We start from the raw sequence: 23567 nt of genomic DNA, 5'->3' as shown, positions 1-23567 counted from the left end.
GATAGGCATCCTTGGTCCGTCTCCCTTGCCAGCTGATTGGACCAAGTTGCAGGATGATTTCGCCCTCTATTTCTCTCCCTCTCTCTCGCAGCATAGTGCAGTCAAAGGTAGCTAGATGCTCCTCTGCTTGGCTAACGTCTTTGTATTCTGCCTCAAGACAGCAAATTAGTTTGGGGTTTTTAAGCCCCTTTCTCTGTAACCTAGCTTGTTTTGCCTTGCAATTTCCATGGATTCATCCTGAGGCTTTTATCTCTAATGGGATTCAGACGTTGTAACGCATCTTAATTGTCTTACCTCAAAGCTTAAGTCTGGTTGGTCTGTTCTGTTCTTTCAAAGACTTGACCAAAAGTCATTACCCAAAGGGAAAGGTTACTTAGTCATTTGGTTAGGACTGTAATCGTTTTGTGTTGGTGGTTGAAATCAGTGAGCCTATAATCTAACTGGAGTCAAACACTGAAAGCCTGCAAATCTGGGTTATTTGCTCATTAAAATGTCATTCAAAAGCTCCTGAAAACCTTTGAGAAATGACTGATCAAAAGCCACAAGCGTCGGAAGTTGGCCGTGTGTATGGGTGATTTGCATCCAGTAATCAGGAATTAAACAGTTCTCATTTGGTATTCATCCCATTTAAAACCCTTTGACACATTCAAACCTGAATGGAAGAGGGAAATGAACAAAATCCACTCCATCCAACAATGTGATTAATTATCAAGTGTGGTAGAAATGCATATGCATTTTGTTTAAAATCTATCAGTTAAGCATTTTAAAGATATACGTTAAGCATCTTAAAGATATACGTTAAGATGGTTGACATGATTTGTGAATGCTTCAGTGAATATTGAGCACCTTTTTCACAGAAACATTGGTTATGTTCGGTTCAGTGTTTCCTCAGCTTCTTTGTAACATGGTTTTTGATGAGCAAGGATACCATCCTTTTTTTAATCCTTTTTTTCTTCCAGGCCATGGAATGATCCTGGAGAATGGACACGAGAAGCACGAACATTGGGGAAGGAGGCTCATGGGACATGAACCCGACAACGACAATGAGACAGAGTGGAAGAACTGCACAGAGCCAGGTATGCTCCATCACTGGAGAAAAGTCCTGTCATTGTTCTTAATGAGTTGGTCTTCTATTGGGTGACATTGGCCTTAGTTTTGTATTTATTATTTGAAAATCAATCTAATTCATTTAGACATCAGCCGATGTCACAAAATGCTGTACAGAAACCCAGCCTAAAACCTCAAACAGCAAGCAATGCAGATGTAGAAGCACGGTGGCTAGGAAAAACTCCCTAGAAAGGCCAGAACCTAGGAAGAGACCTAGAGAAGAACCAGGCTCTGAGGGGTGGCCAGTCCTCTTCAGGCTGTGCCGGGTGGAGATTATAACAGAACATGGCCAAGATGTTCATAGATGACCAGCAGGGTCAGATAATAATAATCACAGTGGTTGTAGGGGGTGCAACAGGACAGCACCTTAGGAGTAAAGGTCAGTTGGCTTTTCATAGCCGATCAGTCAGTTAGAGACAGCAGGTGCGGTAAGAGAGCGAGTCCAAAACAGCAGGTCCGGGACAAGGTAGCACGTCCAGTGAACATGGTTCCATAGCCGTAGGCAGAACAGTTGAAACTGAAGCAGCAGCATGACCAGGTGGACTGGGGACAGCAAGGAGTCATCAGGCCAGGTAGTCCTGAGGCATGGTCCTAGGGCTCAGGTCCTCCGAGAAAGAGAAAAAGGAGAGAATTAGAGGGAGCATACTTAAAGTCACACAGGACACTGGATAAGACAGGAGAAATACTCCAGATATAAGACTGACCCTAGCACCCCGACACATAAACTATTGCAGCATAAATACTGGATGCTGAGACAGGCGGGGTCGGGTGACACTGTGTACCTGTCCGACGATACCCCCGGACAGGGCCAAACAGGCAGGATATAACCCCACCCACTTTGCCAAAGAACAGCCCCCACACCACTAGAGGGATATCTTCAACCACCAACTTACCATCCTGAGACAAGGCCGAGTATAGCCCACGAAGATCTCCCCCACGGCACGAACCCGAGGGGGGTGCCAACCTGGACAGGAAGATCACGTCAGTGACTCAACCCACTCAACTGATGCACCCCTCCTAGGGACGGCATGGAAGAGCACCAGTAAGCCAGTGACTCAGCCCCCGTAATAGGGTTAGAGGCAGAGAATCCCAGTGGAGAGAGGGGAACCGGCGAGGCAGAGACAGCAAGGGCGGTTCGTCGCTCCAGTGCTTTTCCGTTCACCTTCACACCCCTGGGCCAGACTACACTCAATCATAAGACCTAATGCCTACTGAAGAGATGAGTCTTCAATAAAGACTTAAAGGTTGAGACCGAGTCTGCGTCTCTGACATGGATAGGCAGACCATTCCATAAAAATGTAGCTCAATTGGAGAAAACCCTGCCTCAAGCTGTTTGCTTAGAAATTCTAGGGACAATTAGGAGGCCTGCGTCTTGTGACCGTAGCGTACGTGTAGGTATGTACAGCAGGACCAAATCGGAGAGATAGGTAGGAGAAAGCCCATGTAATGCTTTGTAGGTTAGCAGTAAAACCTTAATCACCCCTAGCCTTAACAGGAAGCCAGTGTAGAGAGGCTAGCACTGGAGTAATATGATCACATTTTTGGGTTCTAGTTAAGATTCTAGCAGCCGTGTTTAGCACTAACTGAAGTTTATTTAGTGATTTATCCAGGTAGCCGGAAAGTAGAGCATTGCAGTAGTCTAATCTAGAAGTGACAAAAGCATGGATAAATTTTTCTGCATCATTTTTGGACAGAAAGTTTCTTAGTTTTGCAACGTTACGAAGATGGAAAAAAGCTGTCCTTGAAATATTCTTTATGTTCGTTAAAAGAGAGATCAGGGTCCAGAGTAACGCCAAGGTCCTTTAAGTTTTATTTGAGACGAGAAGAAAACTGATCAGTGTTTTATATTTTCACACTAATCAATGAAATGTATTTTATATCAGCAGTACTTTAGATACTCAGCCTAAACCCCCAAAGAGTAACTGATCGGTGTTCTATTTAAAACACTGATCAGGGTTTATTGGTCAGAGGTTTTCTTCAGGTCCATTGACCTGCTTTCTGCATTGTTTAGTTTTGCTCCAAGGCCATTAAAACATTTGCATTGCAATACACACTAAAATACCAATTCTAAGTTCAGGTGTTGATTATGTTAGAGCAGCCTTGGTCCTCCTAGGAATTAGATATTTTTGTGTAGTACACAGAAGAAACCACTGACATTGCTGAAAGGGCGTTCCACATTTGACTTGATAAATTGTGATGAATGCTCAGGTGTGCCTGAATTCTCATTGTTTTAACAGTACACTGGTAACGACAACTATGTATATAATTTAAATGGATATCGTTTATGTATGAGCAGACTCAAGCTTCTATTCCACTGTGATATTGTTGTGATTCCGATCCTTAAAACTTCTGAACATGTTATATGACTTTATTGGAAGTTGTCCCTTAAACACTCGGAGGGTGACACAAGGTAACAGACGCTTTGGAAGGTAATGGACTGGCTATATATAGCTCCTTTGTGACATGTTTGACCCAATGGAGATTGACAGTTTCTCATTACTGTCCACAAAGAGCACAGTTGTTTGAGGGCCTCACTGGAAATGTTGGGGTTTGAAACATCCTGTTATTATAAGAGGAAGTTTGGTTTGTGTTCAAGCAAAGCCTTCATAAACAGAATGAGTTAACACTTTTACTCTACAAATGTATTTTGTAGAGTTCATTTTTGTTGTATTACTCTCAAAGTATGTTGGATTTACATTGTCAAGTGCATTTATTTTATTTTTTAACTTTATTTAAACGCAGTAGGGTCCTTTTGAGACGAGTGCCAGTTGACAAGATTATGAGCTGGAAATCGTACTACTTCTAATCCCGAGGGGGATTACCTTTATTCTCATCCAAGGCCTTCTTGCCCACTGCAGACAGACTGCCCCATTCATTCCTCCTCCTCTTTTGTTCTGCATGCCCCTGGCTGACCATATCTCTTTCTAATATAAAACCATGCTCATTTGACAGTCTGGTTGTGTTTCCAGAAATGGGCTCTCAAAGTGTGACCGGGACGACCACGTAGCATCCTGGCATCTCCCCCTCGGCCCCCTGGGACAGAGCAGGGAGAGTTGGGTTGGGGATGGCACCAGGGTAAACTGGATGGTTGAGAGTGATTATTATCCAAGGCCTTTTTCCTTTTTTTATGCTGTGTGTAATTAGGCCAATGTTATTGTCTTCCACTTGCTTTGGTCTTCTCTCTCTTCATCATCATCTCTATGCTCAGTAGGAGAAAGTCCTTTCCTGGGTTCACCCGAGGTGCTAATGTTTATCAGAGGCGGAGGACGCTTGATGAAGACCATTATCGTAAATTAGGTTTATTGGGCGTTTAGCAATATTAAGTTCTTAGAAATTGACGTTATTAAAAAAAGCTAAGAATTATGTTCCTGGTACACTAGACTATGAAACACAGGCATCAAATTAAAACAATGTATGATATTTGACTTCATTCACAGTATCATATGTACTGGAATGCTTCTGTATTTTATTTTCTTGAGTCATCATTACCCCCTTATCTAATTAAAATGTGTGTTTAGAGATCTCAATTCCCCTTTGACTGGCCCAATGATGAATGGGAACTGTAGTTCTGCTCTAACTAGTTCTGCTGGAACTGTAGTTCTGCAATAACTAGTTCTGCTGGAGCTCTAACTGTAGCTCTGCTGGAACTGTAGCTCTGCTGGAACTGTAGCTCTGCTGGAACTGTAGCTCTGCTGGAACTGTAGCTCTGCTGGAACTGTAGCTCTGCTGTAGTTGTAACTAGTTCATCTGGAACTGTAGCTCTGCTGTAGTTGTAACTAGTTCTGCTGGAACTGTAGCTCTGCTGTAGTTGTAACTAGTTCTGCTGGAACTGTAGCTCTGCTGTAGTTGTAACTAGTTCATCTGGAACTGTAGCTCTGCTGTAGTTGTAACTAGTTCTGCTGGAACTGTAGCTCTGCTGTAGTTGTAACTAGTTCTGCTGGAACTGTAGCTCTGCTGTAGTTGTAACTAGTTCATCTGGAACTGTAGCTCTGCTGTAGTTGTAACTAGTTCTGCTGGAACTGTAGCTCTGCTGTAGTTGTAACTAGTTCTGCTGGAACTGTAGCTCTGCTGTAGTTGTAACTAGTTCTGCTGGAACTGTAGCTCTGCTGTAGTTGTAACTAGTTCTGCTGGAACTGTAGCTCTGCCTAATTTGACAGAATATAATAATTCTGAGTGAAAGCAGTTCTGTTTTATTGCAACACTTGAGTGTTTTATTAGCCCCTACAGGGGGAAGTGAACCAAATTGGCGAGTGAACAACTTGCTTTTGAATTGTACTTTGTTACAGGCACTTACTCGATTGCAAGGTTAAATCATAGGAGGAATACATTGACTTATTCCAGTAGCATAATGAATATGCTTATGGTGTATTAGAACAGAACACTAAAAAGCTAAGTGAAACTGAACCGTAAAGGTTTTAGTATAGCCTTGTTTGTAGTATGTAATAATGATTACAGTGGTTTTAGATACCCCATCACACTAATCTGCAGGACAGAGGTGGAGGTGTGTGTGTACATGTTGCATGATTTGGCAGGGGTGATATGGGAAGGTGAGTCACTGCCCACAACTGAAACATCATGGCACTGGCAGCCTTGAAACTGCAGTGTTGGTGTGTATATGTGTGTCTGTGAGGGAGAGAGGGCTGGAGAAAGTGCGGTACATTGGAGGCTGTAGTGTTGGGAAAATTGATTTAAGGGGCGATGGTTGGGCAGATGTGGAGCAAGCGGGTGACCCGTTAGAAACGGTAGCCTGCCGGTTGTTGCAGCCCGCCCTCCAGCCCGCCCTGCTCTCCAGCCCGCCCTGCTCTCCAGCCCACCCTGCTCTCCAGCCCACCATCCCTGCTTGCCGTCTTTTGGTGGCGAGTCAAGCAGGTTAGTCAACTCTGGGGAAACACCAGAAGGAAGCATTTTAAAAGGGGAATTACACAAGCAGGGGATTATGCTGCTGCAGCTTCCGCATAATGGAACATGACCTTCCTTCCGCTTTCTCGCTCGCATGCCAACAGGAAGAGCTATACAGGGCCCTGTTCATTTGGCACCAAATGGATGAAAGCGGACTGAAATGGGTCCAACAGGAAACGGGCATTTCCGTTTTCTGTTGCAAAATGTTTTTAAAACGTTGCAGGCACTAAATGAACAGAACCCAGTAGAATGGGTGGGTGAGTGACTGTCCTGTACTGCCCAGAACCCAGTAGAATGGGTGGGTGAGTGACTGTCCTGTACTGCCCAGAACCCAGTAGAATGGGTGGGTGAGTGACTGTCCTGTGCTGCCCAGAACCCAGTAGAATGGGTGGTTAAGTGACTGTCCTGTGCTGCCCAGAACCCAGTAGAATGGGTGGGTGAGTGACTGTCCTGTGCTGCCCAGAACCCAGTAGAATGGGTGGGTGAGTGACTGTCCTGTGCTGTCCAGAACCCAGTAGAATGGGTGAGTGACTGTCCTGTACTGCCCAGAACCCTGTAGAATGGGTGGGTGAGTGACTGTCCTGTGCTGCCCAGAACCCAGTAGAACGGGTGGGTGAGTGACTGTCCTGTGCTGCCCAGAACCCAGTAGAATGGGTGGGTGAGTGACTGTCCTGTGCTGCCCAGAACCCAGTAGAATGGGTGGGTGAATGACTGTCCTGTGCTGCCCAGAACCCAGTAGAATGGGTGGGTGAGTGACTGTCCTGTACTGCCCAGAACCCAGTAGAATGGGTGGGTGAGTGACTGTCCTGTGCTGCCCAGAACCCAGTAGAATGGGTGGGTGAGTGACTGTCCTGTGCTGCCCAGAACCCAGTAGAATGGGTGGGTGAGTGACTGTGCTGTGCTGTCCAGAACCCAGTAGAATGGGTGAGTGACTGTCCTGTACTGCCCAGAACCCTGTAGAATGGGTGGGTGAGTGACTGTCCTGTGCTGCCCAGAACCCAGTAGAATGGGTGGGTGAGTGACTGTCCTGTACTGCCCAGAACCCAGTAGAATGGGTGAGTGAGTGACTGTCCTGTACTGCCCAGAACCCAGTAGAATGGGTGGGTGAGTGACTGTCCTGTACTGCCCAGAACCCAGTAGAATGGGTGGGTGAGTGACTGTCCTGTACTGCCCAGAACCCAGTAGAATGGGTGGGTGAGTGGCTGCCCAGAACCCAGTAGAATGGGTGGGTGAGTGGCTGCCCAGAACCCAGTAGAATGGGTGAGTGACTGTCCTGTACTGCCCAGAACCCAGTAGAATGGGTGAGTGACTGTCCTGTACTGCCCAGAACCCAGTAGAATGGGTGGGTGAGTGACTGTCCTGTACTGCCCAGAACCCAGTAGAATGGTTGAGTGAGTGAGTGTCCTGTACTGCATGCAGCACCTTCTCTCGTTCATGTCTATATGTTCATATCTATCTTGTCCAACACGCCCACATCAGGCTCCCATTTTATTCATGTATTTGTATTCAAGTCCCCTTCTCTCTCACCATTGAGAGGTTTGACTAAACACTTTTCTATATTATTCATGAGTGTATGGTTTTTACATCAATTAGCTGTTTAGAGCAATGCAGCAATTTTATAATAATTCAGCCATGCATTAATTTGGCCACTAAGTACATTCTGAATAGGCCCCACCGCTATAAGCGTTTGTTGCATGGCCATGGTGTGATCCTTTTAGGGGGAGTTGTGTTTTACCTATCGCCCTATTACACAGCTGAATGCATACGTTCCACAGCGGTTACCCCCTTTAGGTTATTGAAGCAGCAATCTACTGGTCCAACAAGTCTGCTTCCCCTCCCACCTCTACAACTAGCCTGCCCTGTCACTCTCCTGCCCTGTCACTCTCCTGCCCTGTCACTCTCCTGCCCTGTCACTCTCCTGCCCTGTCACTCTCCTGCCCTGTCACTCTACTGCCCTGTGCACTACACTGACATATGATGTCTGAAGGGACTCGTGTGTCGTCAATCTACTGGAGCAGAAGGTGTGTGTGTGTGTGTCAATGACATTTCTGTGTGTCTCTGTGTGCGCATCAAGGGTGTGTGTGCGCGGCTGTTGTGTAGTGGGTTTACCCAGCCATGTGACGGGGAGGCACAGCTTGGACTGGTACGTCAACCGCCACATGCCAACAGTGTGATTTGCAGTGTTGACATGGTTTCTAGGTGCCACGGCAACATGCTCAGATGTTCAGCCTGACCCTGACCAGCTCCCCAGAGTGGACTGTATGATGTGGGCCTCCATTGATGATGTCACATAATTCTTGTGTACCTAAGACATCATTGGCAGGCATAACGAATGACAATCTGGTCACGCAAATGAGTAATTATCTACAAATAATGAATTGCGATTTGTTACTTGCAACTTTCATCATTTACATTTTCCAGTTGAATATTATGTTTTGACCAATCAGAATGTAATATTCTGTCATGCTGTGGTATGAATTTCAATAATGGCATTTCTTGTGGGGAACCTTATGGATCTGGTTTAGTCCTTGGCAGAATGGTATCAGAACTGGCTAGTGTGATGAGTGGTCGGTCTGTCCTGATATGGGTCCGGGACAACAGATAGACGGACCCCTATACTGAGCCCTGTATGCTGAGGCCTTACATAACATCTGTCAGTCAGATTACAGACTAAATGCATTAAATTACAGCATAGTTAATGTGTTCTGTTTGATTATGGCTGATAAGTGAATGGACATTTTGAAAGTTGCACCTAGGGCTGTTGTGGTGACTGTATTACCGCCACACCGACGGTCACAAGTCATGAAGTTAGTCAAATTCCACGTGACCGTTTAGTCACAGTAATTAGCAATTATGCAATTGTGGGAGAACAGAGTGATGGACTCCATCTAAAAAATGAGGATCCCATCAGCTTTCTATAGGCTTTCTATTTATTTCTCAACTTTCCTAATATTTAGCACATTGCTTCTCTTTACAACAGGAGTATAGCCTACCTGGCTGGCATGAAAATAAACCACGGGGAAAAGTGTCCTCCATTTCCTCTAAGTGCATAGATTACATGTATTTTTTTGCCTGCCCCTGTTTCGAGACGGGTGCATGATAATGGTCCATTCTAAATCAAAACAAATTTCACATATCTTATGTAATAAACTCAGCAAAAAAAGAAACGTCCCTTTCTCAGGACCCTGTCTTTTAAGGATAATTCGTAAAAATCGAAATAACTTCCCAGATCTTCATTGTAAAGTGTTTAAACACTGTTTCCCATGCTTGTTCAATGAACCATAAGCAAATAATGAACAAGCACCTGTGGATTGGTCGTTAAGACACGAACAGCTTACAGACGGTAGGCAATTAAGGTCACAGTTATGAAAACTTAGGACACTAAAGAGGCCTTTCTACTGACTCTGAAAAACACCAAAAGAAAGATGCCCAGGGTCCCTGCTCATCTGTGTGAACGTGCCTTAGGCAAGCTGCAAGAAGGCATGATGACTGCAGATGTGGCCAGGGCAATAAATTGCAATGTCCGTACTGTGAGACGCCTAAGACAGCGCTACAGGGAGACAGGATGGACAGCTGATCGTCCTCACAGTGGCAGACCACATGTAACAACACCTGCACAGGATCGGTACATCCGAACATCACACCTGCGGGACAGGTACAGGATGGCAACAACAACTGCCCGAGTTACACCAGGAACACACAATCCCTCCATCAGTGCTCAGACTCTCCGCAATAGGCTGAGAGAGATTGGACTGCGGGCTTGTGCTCTTCCTGACGAGTTGCAGTTTTGTCTCACCAGGGGTGATAGTCGGATTCGCGTTTATCATCGAAGGAATGAGCGTTACACCGAGGCCTATACTCTGGAGCGGGATCGAGGTGGAGGGTCCGTCACGGTCTGAGGCGGTGTTTCACAGCATCATCGGACTCAGCTTGTTGTCATTGCAGGCAATCTCAACGCTATGCGTTACAGGGAAGACATCCTCCTCCCTCATGTGGTACCCTTCCTGCAGGCTCATCCTGACATGACCCTCCAGCATGACAATGCCCCCAGCCATGCTGCTCGTTCTGTGCGTGACTTCCTGCAAGACAGGAATGTCAGTGTTCTGCCATGGCCAGTGACGAGCTCGGATCTCAATCCCATTGAGCACGTCTGGGACCTGTTGGATCGGAGGGTGAGGGCTAGGGCCATTCCCACCAGAAATATCCAGGAACTTGCAGGTGTCTTGGTGGAAGAGTGGGGTAACGTCTCACAGCAAGAACTGGCAAATCTAGTGCAGTGCATGAGGAGGAGATGCACTGTAGTACTTAGTATCTGGTGTGGCCACCAGCTGCATTGACTGTTACTTTAGATTTTGACGATAGATTTTGGTGATAATATATGTATTATTATGGATTTATAATCAGCTAAAACGGGGTGGTCATTTTGGACCAGGTACACAGAATTAATTAACAAGAAACGAACACAACAGAAGGGTTAAATTAAGAAAAGTCTGATGGGTGACAATATTAGCCAATCACTTGTGAATTATATATTTTCACTGGCTTTTTAAAATCTTAGTCGCACAACTCATGTAGTAGCCTGGCCTATATGTTTTGATAAGGTTTGTATCACAACGAAAGTGGCCAAATAACTTCTTTAAAATTAAGCACATTCATCTACTTTACAAAGTGTAGAGCCCAACTGGTATACATAAGCAGCACGTGAGTTTCAATTTTGGGGAAGCTAATTTTCTCCATAAAAATGCACCTTTTTATAGTAAAAGCATTACATGCATAATTGCATTTAAGGTCACTTTTGATAATGGTGTTTTCCCAGAAATTGAATATTTGCTTATAGCTACTGCTATGTGCTTATTGCTGTGCTTATGTGAATAAATAGCCTATTAATTCATTTGGGATCGATCGCATCCCACAACTGTCCCAGACTATGTTTGGAATATTTATTTCTCACACAGACTAGAATAGGTCAACTTTTGTACAATGGGGTATCTTCAATATGCACCTCGGAATTGGATAATAATGCACGCAGTTGTGTCCCCGATGTATCGGTCTTCGCTTGTAGCCTGTGAGAAAGACCCAATCACGTGATGGAGAGCCATGTGAGGTGCTTCGGAGTGTGCAGTACTCAGGGAGAAGGGCACAATGCAGCACTCCGGGCACAATGGCCACTGGTCGCAAAAGTCATAGATTTTTTTTTTAGGGTGCATTACGGCCACACAAAGGCAATGCCGCCGGGAAATTCAAGACATTGGTTGTCAAATTGTGAATTAAATACTTTTAAAAAATGATCATCATTAGAGTCGCGTCATGCAGCCTTACAAATTATTAAAAATCAAAACATATAGCCCAACGTTTGTAGAACTAAAGTTACATTAACTCAAACTTAAGCATCTAGGAGTACATATTTCTATGTTAATTAAAAACCTTTCTGGACTCCCCATCCCGGAGCCGGGATATTTGTCATCAGAGACGCTGACTAGCATAGCCTAGCGCGAACGGTATATAATAAAATATAATTTCATGAAATCACAAGTGCAATATTGCAAAACACAGCTTAGCCTTTTGTTAATCCATCTGTCGTCTCAGATTTTGAAATGATGCTTTACAGCGCAAGCAATACTTGAATTTGTGTAAATTTATCGATCGCTCGACAAAACAATAAGAACACTTAGCGTCAGGTAACTTGGTCACAAATCAGAAAAGCAATCAAATTAATCGTTTACCTTTGGTTTCACTCACGAGACTCCCAGTTAGACAGCAAATGTTCCTTTTGTTCCATAAAGATATTTTTTATATCCAAATACCTCCGTTCGTTTGTTTGCTGCGTTATGCCCAGGAATCCACCGGAAAGAGCGTTCGCGACAACGGCGGAAAACATTCCAAATTATATCCATAATGTCCACAGAAACATGTCAAACGTTGTTTATAATCCATCTTCAGGGTGTTTTTCAAATATCTATTCGATAATATATCAACCGGGACAGTTGGCTTTTCACTAGGACCGAGAGAAACAATGGCTGCCTTTCACTTTTGCGTAAAAATCACTCAGAGCCCCCACCTATTCACTTACGCAATGTGCCCTTTCACGTTCATTCTTCAAAATAAAAGCCTGAAACTATGTCTAAAGGCTGTTGACACCTTAGGGAAGACATAGAAAAAGAAGTCTGGTTGATATCCCTTTCAATGGGCAATAGCTATGCATGGGAACAGAGAGGTCACAAAAACAGGGCCTCTTCCTGGATGGATTTTCCTCAGGTTTTAGCCTGCAATACCAGTTCTGTTTAACTCACAGACAAAAAATGTACAGTTTTGGAAACTTCAGAGTGTTTTCTATCCTAATCTGACTATTATATGCATATTCTAGTTTCGGGGGCTGAGAAATAGGCAGTTTCAAATGGGTACGCCTTTTTAGCCAAAAGCGAAAACTGCGCCCCCTAGTCTTAAGAAGTTTTAACTCAACACAGAATAGCTGCATGTGCGCGCTCCCTCAAATCCTTTAGAGAAAATATCCTTTCTATTCAATTCAGCTTTGTTCAATTGTATTCTTCATACTATAAAATAATGCCACGGAATTTTAAGCAAATCTTGTCTGCTAAATGAACTAGTGTAGCCCACAGCCATTTGGCATAGCCAGATCAGGACCTAACATAATGACAACTCAGAGCATGCTATTCTGTTCTTCTGAAATAGACTACATTTTCTTCATATCATGTTGCTTTAGACCTGTCCAAAATAAAGAATGGATTTATTATGAAGGTGTAGGCTATACCACATGGATTTATGAGACATTTTAAAATGTCTCATAAATCCATGATGTTCCAAAGGTCTGCATCAGTGGCTGTGTGGAAGCCAGAAGATGCTAAATGAGTTTGTTAATTAATGGTCAATTACCGTGAGACCAACAGTCATTTGCATGACAATCACCAGCTGATGCAATTTTGTGACCGCCACAGCCCTAGGTGCACCCGGATAAGAACATGAAATGCATTAAATATGCATTAAATATGGCAGACCATATCTGTGTACTATATACACACACACACAGCCTATCCAGTCATGTTGATGTACCAGTACATATGAAGATCTGTATGTCAAGTCCAAGCTTAACAAATGTATTTAGTGTGAGAGAGAGAGATGTGGCCAGGAGAGCACTAGAGCTACTTATGATCACAGGCCTAATGTCCAGACAGTTGTGGCCTATAGGATCTGGTATCATCTGCGGGAGATGATTGGATAAGAATCTCATTAACCAACCAGTGTGTCAGTGGTTCGCACTAGCAGGGCAAAGGCTTGTGCTGGTAAACCCTCCAACAGAGCTCTGTGGACTTAGATTACTCCTGGGGCTGTGGTGTGTGGGTGTGGAGGAGACGGATAAACAAAAGTGTTGCCAGCATTTTCTTGCATAAGCAGCCGCCACTCGTCAGGTGTCCAAACAGAAAATCCAGTGATTTATTAATAGACGTTTCTCTCTGCCTTCCCAGTTAGACTTCCCAATGAAACAATCCCAAACAAATTCAACAACAATGTGACAAAGGAGGTTATTCTGCTGTTGTCCTTTTCACAAGGTCCATTGAGCACACTGTATTTACGTGGTACGAAATGTAGCTTGTTAATGCCACACATTATTACCGGTTTACACTAACTGCCGTTGTGGAAAACAATATTAATAGAATGCACATTTTGTAGACTGACTAAAATACTAATTGGGCATTTAAAAAGGTCATAATCGGTGGAAATAAAATCATTTTTAACATTGTATTTTGGCTGAGTCAGATGGCTCAGCTCAAGTGACTTAAAGCTGCTATGACAGCATTCACTGCTACTATCGTTGGCACAGAAACTAATATGATAGAAGTTAGCATTATTTAAGGGCACCAAACTATTTTAACCTTGCATGTGTGCAATATGTCACTCAGACTGTATCTTAGCCTACTACTTTGTACGTTGTTTTGTCATAACTAAAGGTATTCTGGTTGAAATTGATTCCCATTGGCATGCTTTTAGAATGACTTTGTGGATTAGGGTCCTGTACACACTCAAGTTGTACAACTGATGTGCAACACATTTGGCACGAGATGTGATTCATAACAGAAATGATAGTTTTTCTAAACCATAATAAATTTAGACTTTGTGGAAACTCTCCGTTGGATCACAACCATTGTGTCATGCATCGTACATCAGTTGTACAACTTGAGTGTCTATACCGGGGCCAAGGTGTATCACTGCATGTGATTTTGAAGTTACATTATGGCAATGCATTAATGTATGGTGTGCCACTTGACATTCATATCAAAGTGGTGCAGTGTCCATTTTACACATTTAGCTGGTACAGATATACCTCTCTTATGCATGCGTGGGAAGGGGGGTGAGAGCCTGAGTTTTTTTTAAATTTGTGCTTACCATGTTCAGGAATGTTGATTTTTAAATCCAACAAGAACATTATTTCAACGTTGACTCGGGTTGAAACTGAATGATACATCGCCTACTCCAAAAAGATATCCCCCAAAAGGTTTCCTCACACTGACAAACTGCAACAACGTGCACGACGCAGCAGCGGGTTGGCAGTGCAATTACCGTCACCTCTGGATCCCACTTGTGTGCCGCCTTTTTTAAAAGGGTGAATCAGCATTTCGAACAATAAATCGGCAACCCAACCACTGATTTGGTGAACAGCTGAGGGATGGGGCTGGATAAATGTAACCCCTCTCAAACTCATGGACAGAGCTATGGAGGCAAGGACTGACCATCATATCAAAATGATAGTTTTAACCATGCTATACAGTGTTTGTTTACAACTACGTTTGTAAACAAAAGTAAAACACGTTTTATTATTCAACAATCAAAGGGTATATATTAATTTTAAACGTCTAAAAATGGATGTAGAAACCGCAGTTTGCCAATGTTTAAATATCAACACTGGCGGAAAAACTATATATCGATGCATAATGACGTTCTTCCAATTAATAGCGAGACATTTGGCAGAAAGCGAGCATATAAATAACCTTGGCCTATGTGAGGGTATTAATCTAGCTAGTCTATATGATGCTATTCTTGGGCCAGGTTTGAGACGCGTCATTTAATCAAGCAGCACGCGCCCTCCTAAGGGCTGCTCCCCTTTCTGTCTGCTGTAGCAGTAGCCTAGCGAACTCCCCGCATATCCCCGTGTGGCAAAGGGCTGTTGAAGCATGTTCGTGTCTGGACTGACCTCCGCAGGAAAGGACACAGGCAAACCCTGCGCAGACGGTGTCCGGTTCAACGCGGTGAGCGAGAGGCGACCCCCTCCCTCCGCTAGCTCCGGTCGCGTCCTCTAAGTACTTTTTTTGCTATTGTACCTATTTATACCACGCGCACAGCCAGACCTGATTGTATCGTGGCACCAAGGGATTGTGCCATTAACTACAAAGAGGGAGAGATGGTGATGGCTGGTAGAGCCATTCAATTATTGATTGACTCACAGAACAAACCAGTCGGCATTGGAAGACGTGACTGGCAAACGTGGACTGTACAGGGAGCGGGTTAAAGCCACTCTAGGGGGAACGTATGTTATTTACTTGGATGGCAGCTCTATTTGATTCCTCTAAGCTTTGTAGTCGTCATTGCCAAATGAGTCAAGTTAATGATGCCTGTGGTATTTCCCGAATTGGGCTATTAATGTTACATAATGCCTCTCAAGTACAAAGCCGCCTCGTGCGCAGCTGTCGTTTTAATTTATTGCACCTGTGATCTCCAGAACAGTACACGAAGCTTTCGCCTACACGAAGCTTTCGCCACATTGACTGCCTTCATAAATACAATGGGCAAAATCTGGTCAATGGTGTAATATTTTTCCGCACTGAATTTCACATATTGCCTTTGTTGACTATCTGTTGTGACATGCAGCATCCGAACTCGGGAGGACTCTCAGACATTTCTGTGTGGGGACTTTGTCACGTGGCAAAGGACCGACACTGCGCTAATATAAACAATTCATGCTGCTAGCGGAGATTAAGCTCCATGGACAGCGACCGACGGGAATCCCCGATCTGACATTTAAACTCTCTCTTTCCTCGTCCCTACCTGCATGTCTACTGGGGGAAGGGATGTCATAGGCTACTGTAATATCATATGATATCCCTTGGAAGAGTTGGGCCAAAGCAGTGTTGCCAAGGAGGATTTAGAACTTGGGTTAGTAAATCAGTCAGAGCGCCGTCTAACGTATATAGATGGTGTATTGCACTAGGTGTGGGACAGGTGCACTGGTATAGGGTCTCAGGTGATCACTGCCATTTCGTTAGTCGATATGCCGCAGAAGATCATATGTAGGTTATTGGTGCATACTCTGTATGAATCTGTGCTTAGAACTTCTGCTGGCTATTTGAACGGTAATGCATGATTGTTTCGTTTGTGTTAAACGCTTTCCACAGACTATTGTATCAAGCCATGTGCAAATGCAGGAGAGCTGATCTACATGTAGCCTATGGTGGCGTTTGGACAATCTAGGATCATATAACTTCATGGTCTGGTATGGTGATTCCCTGTGACATTATTCTACATGATGGAAGTAATGGGAAGAGAAGGTACATGCAGGTGGGTGTAAATCTGACCTCTGGTGGACACAACATTCCTACTCCAGACACTAGCTGGGTCCCATGGATGGCCAGTCTGTTGCTCCCTGCTGTGGCCAGATGCTCAGCAGAGTGACCACGTTTTTGGGCAGTACAGGGGTCAGTAGAGTCAGGGGTCAACCTGTGTTCTGGCCAGGTTTTAAAGGGCTTCTGGTGTTTTTTCATGGGCTTCTGGCCAGGTTTAGAGATGGTGAATGAGCATTGTGTCTGTGTCGCCACCTAGCTTCCTTGCACTCTATCAGGGCCGTGTTCAGTAGGGCACACTGTAAAGAAAGCTCTTTGAAATGTTTGCAATGGAAAACAAGGGTTTCATATTGGACAAGTTCAGGTAGTATATCTCTGTTTCTGAACGGTTTCTCCCTACTGAACACACAAACCAGTTCATGCCCTATGAGAATTACCTCAGTCATTATTTTAGGCGATGAGGATGGGTCCATTGGTGACATAATGCAAACAGAAATGAAGTCGTGTTTTGGAGTTGACATGTATTGTACACGCATTGTCTTTACAAACCTCTTTGTCAATCACGTCACCACAGAAATTAAGTAATGTGTTTCGGAGTTGACTGGAACATTTTCAAAGTCTTACAAACCTCTTGGTCAGTGCCACCACCACGTCACAAGGTGACCTCATCCGGCACATCAGTCACATTACTGACATGCGGTGATGTTTTCTCTCCTCAGCGATCAAGGAGTTCCCTGAAGACCTTTTCACCAACAACGAGCGCAAGAGTGGGGCCGTCCTGCTGCACATAGTGGCGGTAAGGCAGCTCTTTGAATGCATCTATTACTAATTATGATGCTTTCATCACTGGTCCAGTCCAAAATCAACCTCTCGTCACTAGTCCTAGTTGGTTGACTTCTTGATTGCCCCGGTATGAAAGGTGTAAGTAATATGGGAATGACTCCACCCAGACCTTGGTCTTAGAATGATGGCTGGAGTTTTCACCACAAATATTTGCGGGGGTACTGATGGCTTAATTCAATATCTTCACATTAATTATGTTTTATATCTTGTATTTTTTTATCCTGAAAATTGAAAATATTTAAGGGGTCAAGTGATCTCCTCGGTTTCAGTGGGTAAGAAACGTCTGGTACCGCCCAGTATTATCAAGCGGTGTCTGGGGGTAGGGCAGTAAGGGTAGGGTGGCAACTCACACTGCCCAGAGTGGGTGAAAAATGCACTTTGGTGATGACATTTCACTTCTGTTCTAAAATTCATTTTACAAAGACAAATATGATTGTTCATGTTGTGAATCGTTCAGGGGGTCTGTCTCAACCATATCATTAACATTATGTCTAAAAGTTTGATTTCGTAACCTAATGCATCCCATAATACACACTGAGCTCTGTTGACCGAGCGGTGTGCTTTCTCGCAGCGACTTGAGGTTTTTACGCGTGGTGGTCTCAAAAAGCCAAATTAACATGACACAAACTGAATTAAATGTAAACGGCTTTGAAAATACAAAGCTTGTGGTATGCTCAGTGCTCTGACATTTCACAGAGTTACTGTGTCCTTGTTTTTGTGAGACATCTTTGAAAAATAACAGGAATTTTGCATTAATATGTAAAAGCGTACACTAAAATCTGAAAATACTACATGTCATGTGTATTTTAGCTGTATTGTTTTATATGCTCTGGAAGCGATGCTATTTTCCTGATATTTGACAGCTTTTTTTGTCTGGCCTCCACTGATTGTCACCCCAATTTGATTTATTTTACCCTTTGGTCAAAATGTGTTTTTAATTAGGCCACCCATTGAATGGACTGGCATACCTCGTCTCCGTTCTCCACCACACCAGCTTGATCTCACACTAATTTAACCCAAAGCAGGGGCTCCTGCCCCCTTCTGTATCCTCACTAACAGCAAACCCTGTCCTGCTGGGTTCTGTCCCGCTGTGTTCAGCCCTGGTCTAGGGGTTCTGTCCTGCTGGGTTCAGCCCTGGTCTAGGGGTTCTGTCCCGCTGGGTTCAGCCCTGGTCTAGGGGTTCTGTCCCGCTGGGTTCAGCCCTGGTCTAGGGGTTCTGTCCCGCTGGGTTCAGCCCTGGTCTAGGGGTTCTGTCCCGCTGGGTTCAGCCCTGGTCTAGGGGTTCTGTCCCGCTGGGTTCAGCCCTGGTCTAGGGGTTCTGTCCCGCTGGGTTCAGCCCTGGTCTAGGGGTTCTGTCCCGCTGGGTTCAGCCCTGGTCTAGGGGTTCTGTCCCGCTGGGTTCAGCCCTGGTCTAGGGGTTCTGTCCCGCTGGGTTCAGCCCTGGTCTAGGGGTTCTGTCCCGCTGGGTTCAGCCCTGGTCTAGGGGTTTGCTCTGCTGGGTTCAGCCTTGGTCTAGGGGTTCTGTCCAGCTGGGTTCAGCCCCGGTCTAGGGGTTCTGTCCAGCTGGATTCAGCCCCGGTCTAGGGGTCCTGTCCCGCTGGGTTCAGCCCCGGTCTAGGGGTTCTGTCCCGCTGGGTTCAGCCCCGGTCTAGGGGTTCTGTCCCGCTGGGTTCAGCCCCGGTCTAGGGGTTCTGTCCCGCTGGGTTCAGCCCTGGTCTAGGGGTTCTGTCCCGCTGGGTTCAGCCCTGGTCTAGGGGTTCTGTCCCGCTGGGTTCAGCCCTGGTCTAGGAACCTTTCCTCAATTTTACAGGTCTTCATTGTAAATATGAATGTGTTCTTAATCGACTTAGCTGTATAAATAAATAAAATAAATCTCACATGTAATAGGTGTGAAGTTTAAGAAGAATCTTGATTCATTTAATGTAATGCTATGAGGGTGAGATGAGAGGACTAATGGTAAATTGGAGCCAATTATTTGCTGGTCCTACAGTGCCCCCTGTGGCTGGGTTGGAGCACAGCACCCTCTGGATCCAGTGATGTCAGTCTTGATCTATAATTTATATATCTATCACGTCAGCTGTACTGAAATAGAATAGTTTTTTTTCTTCTCACCCACAATGCTAAGGAACAATTGCCTGCTCACATCTCTTTGTGCTGTCTTGCCAACTGCTATGGTTATTTGGCATAAATTATATAATAGTTGGCTATACAGCACAAATAGATCTGGGACCAGGCTAGGGGGATATTATGCAGTATGCACTTCAGTTAATGTCTAAGCAATGACATATACAAACAATTTTCAAAGTGATTGTATCAATCCCAGATCAGATGGCTATCATTCTACCTGGTAGTAGCAGTTCCTTCTTCAGATATGTCAGGTAGAATGTTCCCCACATTTATTACCTTATGTATGTAATCCTAGATGTTTCTAATCCTCTCAGATCTACATCATACCTAGCAGCTATGTGCTAGGGGACCATTTTGGGATTGGTCGATAGTGCTCTCTAGGTTCATCCTTCACCTTCCTTCATTCCTTTTTTGATCTGCCAAGTTTCCTATCAGTTCAGCCAATTTCTGCTGAGTTAATGTTTGACACGTATGCTCGCACACACACCCTGACTTCTCTCCCGTCTCTCCGCAGGCCCTCTATATGTTCCTGGCCCTGGCTATAATCTGTGACGACTACTTTGTGACATCACTGGAGAAGATCTGTGAGGTGAGGGACAGTTTTCCCCCACCCTTGTTAGGAACACAATCTGGTGAAAGTGGTCAGAGAGATTAGGCCTTATGTTCTGAACACGGTTTTCTGCTAACATAGTAGCTAGGTTGGCACTTTACTTCTCAACTAATACTTTCACTAATCAATATTCTTTGAGAACTGAATCAAATATTCCTAATGAAGTTCTTCTCTATTCTATGATTGATTTGGGTGTGAAGTGCCACATTTTAATTGCAAAGATTTTTGGAAGCTCACCTTGAGTAAGCACTCTGGTCTCCTCTCTCGTCTCTTTCTGTCCGTCAGAAACTAGACCTAAGTGAGGATGTTGCCGGAGCCACTTTTATGGCAGCTGGGAGTTCTGCTCCAGAGCTGTTTGCCTCTGTCATTGGTAAGATATGACACACCACCACCACACACACACACACACACACACACACACACACCGGTATACTCACACTCACATCGACACAATCTCTGATACCCAGAAGTAAAATCTTGTGTAATTGCGTCAGATGCAGGATTATGTTCTGTGGAGAGAGGTATGGGATAAAATACTAACCATACTAGAGAAGTCTCCACCCCCCCCCCCCCCCCCCTCCCCTAAACGTAAACTTTCAGACAAAGCATGAACCAAACGTCCCCTCCCCCTTCTGAAATGTGAAAGATGTCAACTCCTGGGAAACTGATTTGTCCAAATGATCAGTGTCTAAAAAAACCTGCGTACCGGAAAACAGTGACTTAATCATCGCATCCCACAGTCTTCTGACAGACACTACGTGTGTCTGCTCACCAGAGTTTAACCAACACACACACACCAATATATCCAAATATAAAAAACACACCTACACACACACACACACTCTCTCCCAGATGGCTGTTGTCAGGGCTGATTGTGGTTGGCTCCCTCCCTCTGTGCAGGTGTCTTCATCACCCACGGTGACGTGGGGGTGGGGACAATCGTTGGCTCAGCCGTCTTCAATATCCTGTGCATCATCGGTGTGTGCGGAATCTTCGCCGGACAGGTGTGTTTGTGTTTCTGTGTGTGTTTCTTTGTACGTATGTGTGCGTGCAGGTCTCGTTTAGTGCAGCATTTGCGTTTGGATCACTGATGGGCTGAGAAATAAATGGGAAGATTGAGTTCCCCTAAGGTGAACCATGTCCTGTTGACTGTTGATGTTTGTCTTGGAAAGCATATTTCTGGGCCCGTGTTCAGAAAGAGCAGGAGTGCTGATCTAGGATCAGTTTTGCCTTTTTTAGATGATAATGAATAGGATTACAGAGCCTTCAGAAAGTATTCAGACCCATTAAAACAATGTAAAATCATCAGCAATCGGCACACAATACTCCATAATGACAAAGTGAAAACAGATTTATTTTGACATTTTTGCAAATGTATTAAAAATAAACAAATACCGTATTTCTCTGAAGTTTACATACACCTTAGCCAAATACATTTAAACTCAGTTTTTCCACAATTCCTGACATTTATTCCTAGTAAAGATTCCCTGTTATTAGTTAGGGTCATCACTTTATTTTCAGAATGTGAAATGTCAGAATGATAGAGAGAATTATTTATTTCAGCTTTTATTTCTTTCATCACATTCCCAGTGGGTCAAAAGTTTACATACACTCAATTAGTATTTGGTAGCAATGCCTTTAAATTGTTTCACTTGGGTCAAACGTTTCGGGTAGCCTTCCACAACCTTCCCACAATAAGTTGGGTGCATTTTGGCCCATTCCTCCTGACAGAGCTTGTGTAACTGTCAGGTTTGAAGGCCTCCTTGCTCGCACACGCTTTTTCAGTTCTGCCCACATTTTCTATAGGATTGAGGTCAGGGCTTTGTGATGGCCACTCCAATACCTTGACTTTGTTGTCGTTAAGCCATTTTGCCACAACTTTGGAATTATGCTTGGGGTCATTGTCTATTTGGAAGAACCATTTGCGACCAAGCTTTAACTTCCTGACTGATGTCTTGAGATGTTGCTTCAATATATCCACAATTTTACTTCCTCATGATGCCATCTATTTTGTGAAGTGCACCAGTCCCTCCTGCAGCAAAGCACCCCCACAACATAATGCTGCCACCCCCGTGCTTCACGGTTGGGATCGTATTCTTTGGCTTGCAAGCCTCCCCCTTTTTCCTCCAAACATAACAATGGTCATTATGGCCAAACATTTCTATTTTGGTTTCATCAGACAAGAGGACATTTCTCCAAAAAGTACGATCTTTGACCCCATGTGCAGTTGCAAACCGTAGTCTGGCTTTTTATGGCGGTTTTGGAGCAGTGGCTTCTTCCTTGCTGAGCGGCCTTTCAGGTTATGTTGATATAGGACTCGTTTTACTGTGGATATAGATACTTTTGTACCTGTTTCCTCCAGCATCTTCACAAGGTCCTTTGATGTTGTTCTGGGATTGATTTGCACTTTTCGCACCAAAGTACGTTCATCTCTAGGAGACAGAACATGTCTCCTTCCTGAGCGGTATGACGGCTGCGTGGTCCCATGGTGTTTATACTTGCTTACCATTGTTTGTACAGACGAACGTGGTACCTTCAGGCGTTTGGAAATTGCTCCCAAGGATGAACCAGACTTGTGGAGGTCTACAATTTTTTTCTGAGGTCTTGGCTGATTTAAAAAAAAATAATGTACCTATGAATTTCAAATAAAGAGGCACTGATTTGAAGGTAGGCCTTGAAATACATCCACAGGTACACCTCCAATTGACTCAAATGATGTCAATTAGCCAATTAGAAGCTTCTAAAGCCATGACATCGTTTTCTGGAAATTTCTAAGCTGTTTAAAGGCACAGTCAACTTAGGGTATGTACACTTCTGACCCACTGGAACTGTGATACAGTGAATTATATGTGAAATAATCTGTCTGCAAACAATTGTTGGAAAAAGTTACTTGTCCTGCACAAAGTAGATGTCCTAACCGACTTGCCAAAACTATAGTTTGTTAACAAGAACTTTGTGGAGTGGTTGAAAAAGAAGCTTTAATGACTCCAACCTAAGTGTCTGTAAACTTCCAGCTTCAACTGTAAGTATTCAGACCCTTTGCTCTGAGACCCTAAATTGAGCTCAGGTGCATCCTGTTTCCTTTGATCATCCTTTGTTTCTACAAGTTATTTGGTGTACAAGTTATCTGTGGTAAATTCAGTTGATTGGACATGATTTGGAAAGGCACACGCCTGTCTATTTAAGGCCCCACAGTTTACAGTGCATGTCAAACCAAAACCATGAGGTCGAAGGAATTCTCCGTATAGTTCCGAGACGGGATTGTTTCGAGGCACAGATCTGGGGAAGGGTACCAAAAAATTTCTGCAGCAATGAAGGTCCCCAAGAACACAGTGCCCTCCATCATTCTAAATGGAAGACGTTTGGATTCACCAAGACTCTTCCTAGAGCTGGCTGCCTGGCCATACAGAGCA

The 23567-nt window shown here is 44.2% G+C and overlaps 1 protein-coding gene across 1 annotated transcript in view; it reads left to right on the top strand.

Annotated features, from left to right (window-relative positions):
* Nucleotides 1-23567, top strand: part of LOC139582574 (sodium/potassium/calcium exchanger 4-like) — a 50250-nt gene that overhangs the window by 3657 nt on the left and 23026 nt on the right. The window contains exons 2-6 of the mRNA XM_071412699.1: nucleotides 960-1076; nucleotides 17294-17370; nucleotides 20059-20133; nucleotides 20440-20524; nucleotides 21055-21158. Coding sequence (XP_071268800.1) covers nucleotides 960-1076; nucleotides 17294-17370; nucleotides 20059-20133; nucleotides 20440-20524; nucleotides 21055-21158 — 458 coding nt within the window. The remainder of the gene's footprint in view (nucleotides 1-959; nucleotides 1077-17293; nucleotides 17371-20058; nucleotides 20134-20439; nucleotides 20525-21054; nucleotides 21159-23567) is intronic.

The sequence above is a fragment of the Salvelinus alpinus genome, chromosome 8 (genome assembly GCF_045679555.1).
Source record: "Salvelinus alpinus chromosome 8, SLU_Salpinus.1, whole genome shotgun sequence".
NCBI lineage: Eukaryota > Metazoa > Chordata > Actinopteri > Salmoniformes > Salmonidae > Salvelinus > Salvelinus alpinus.
The sequence above is the reverse complement of the archived record's forward strand: the minus strand, read 5'-3'. Positions and strand labels throughout refer to the sequence as shown.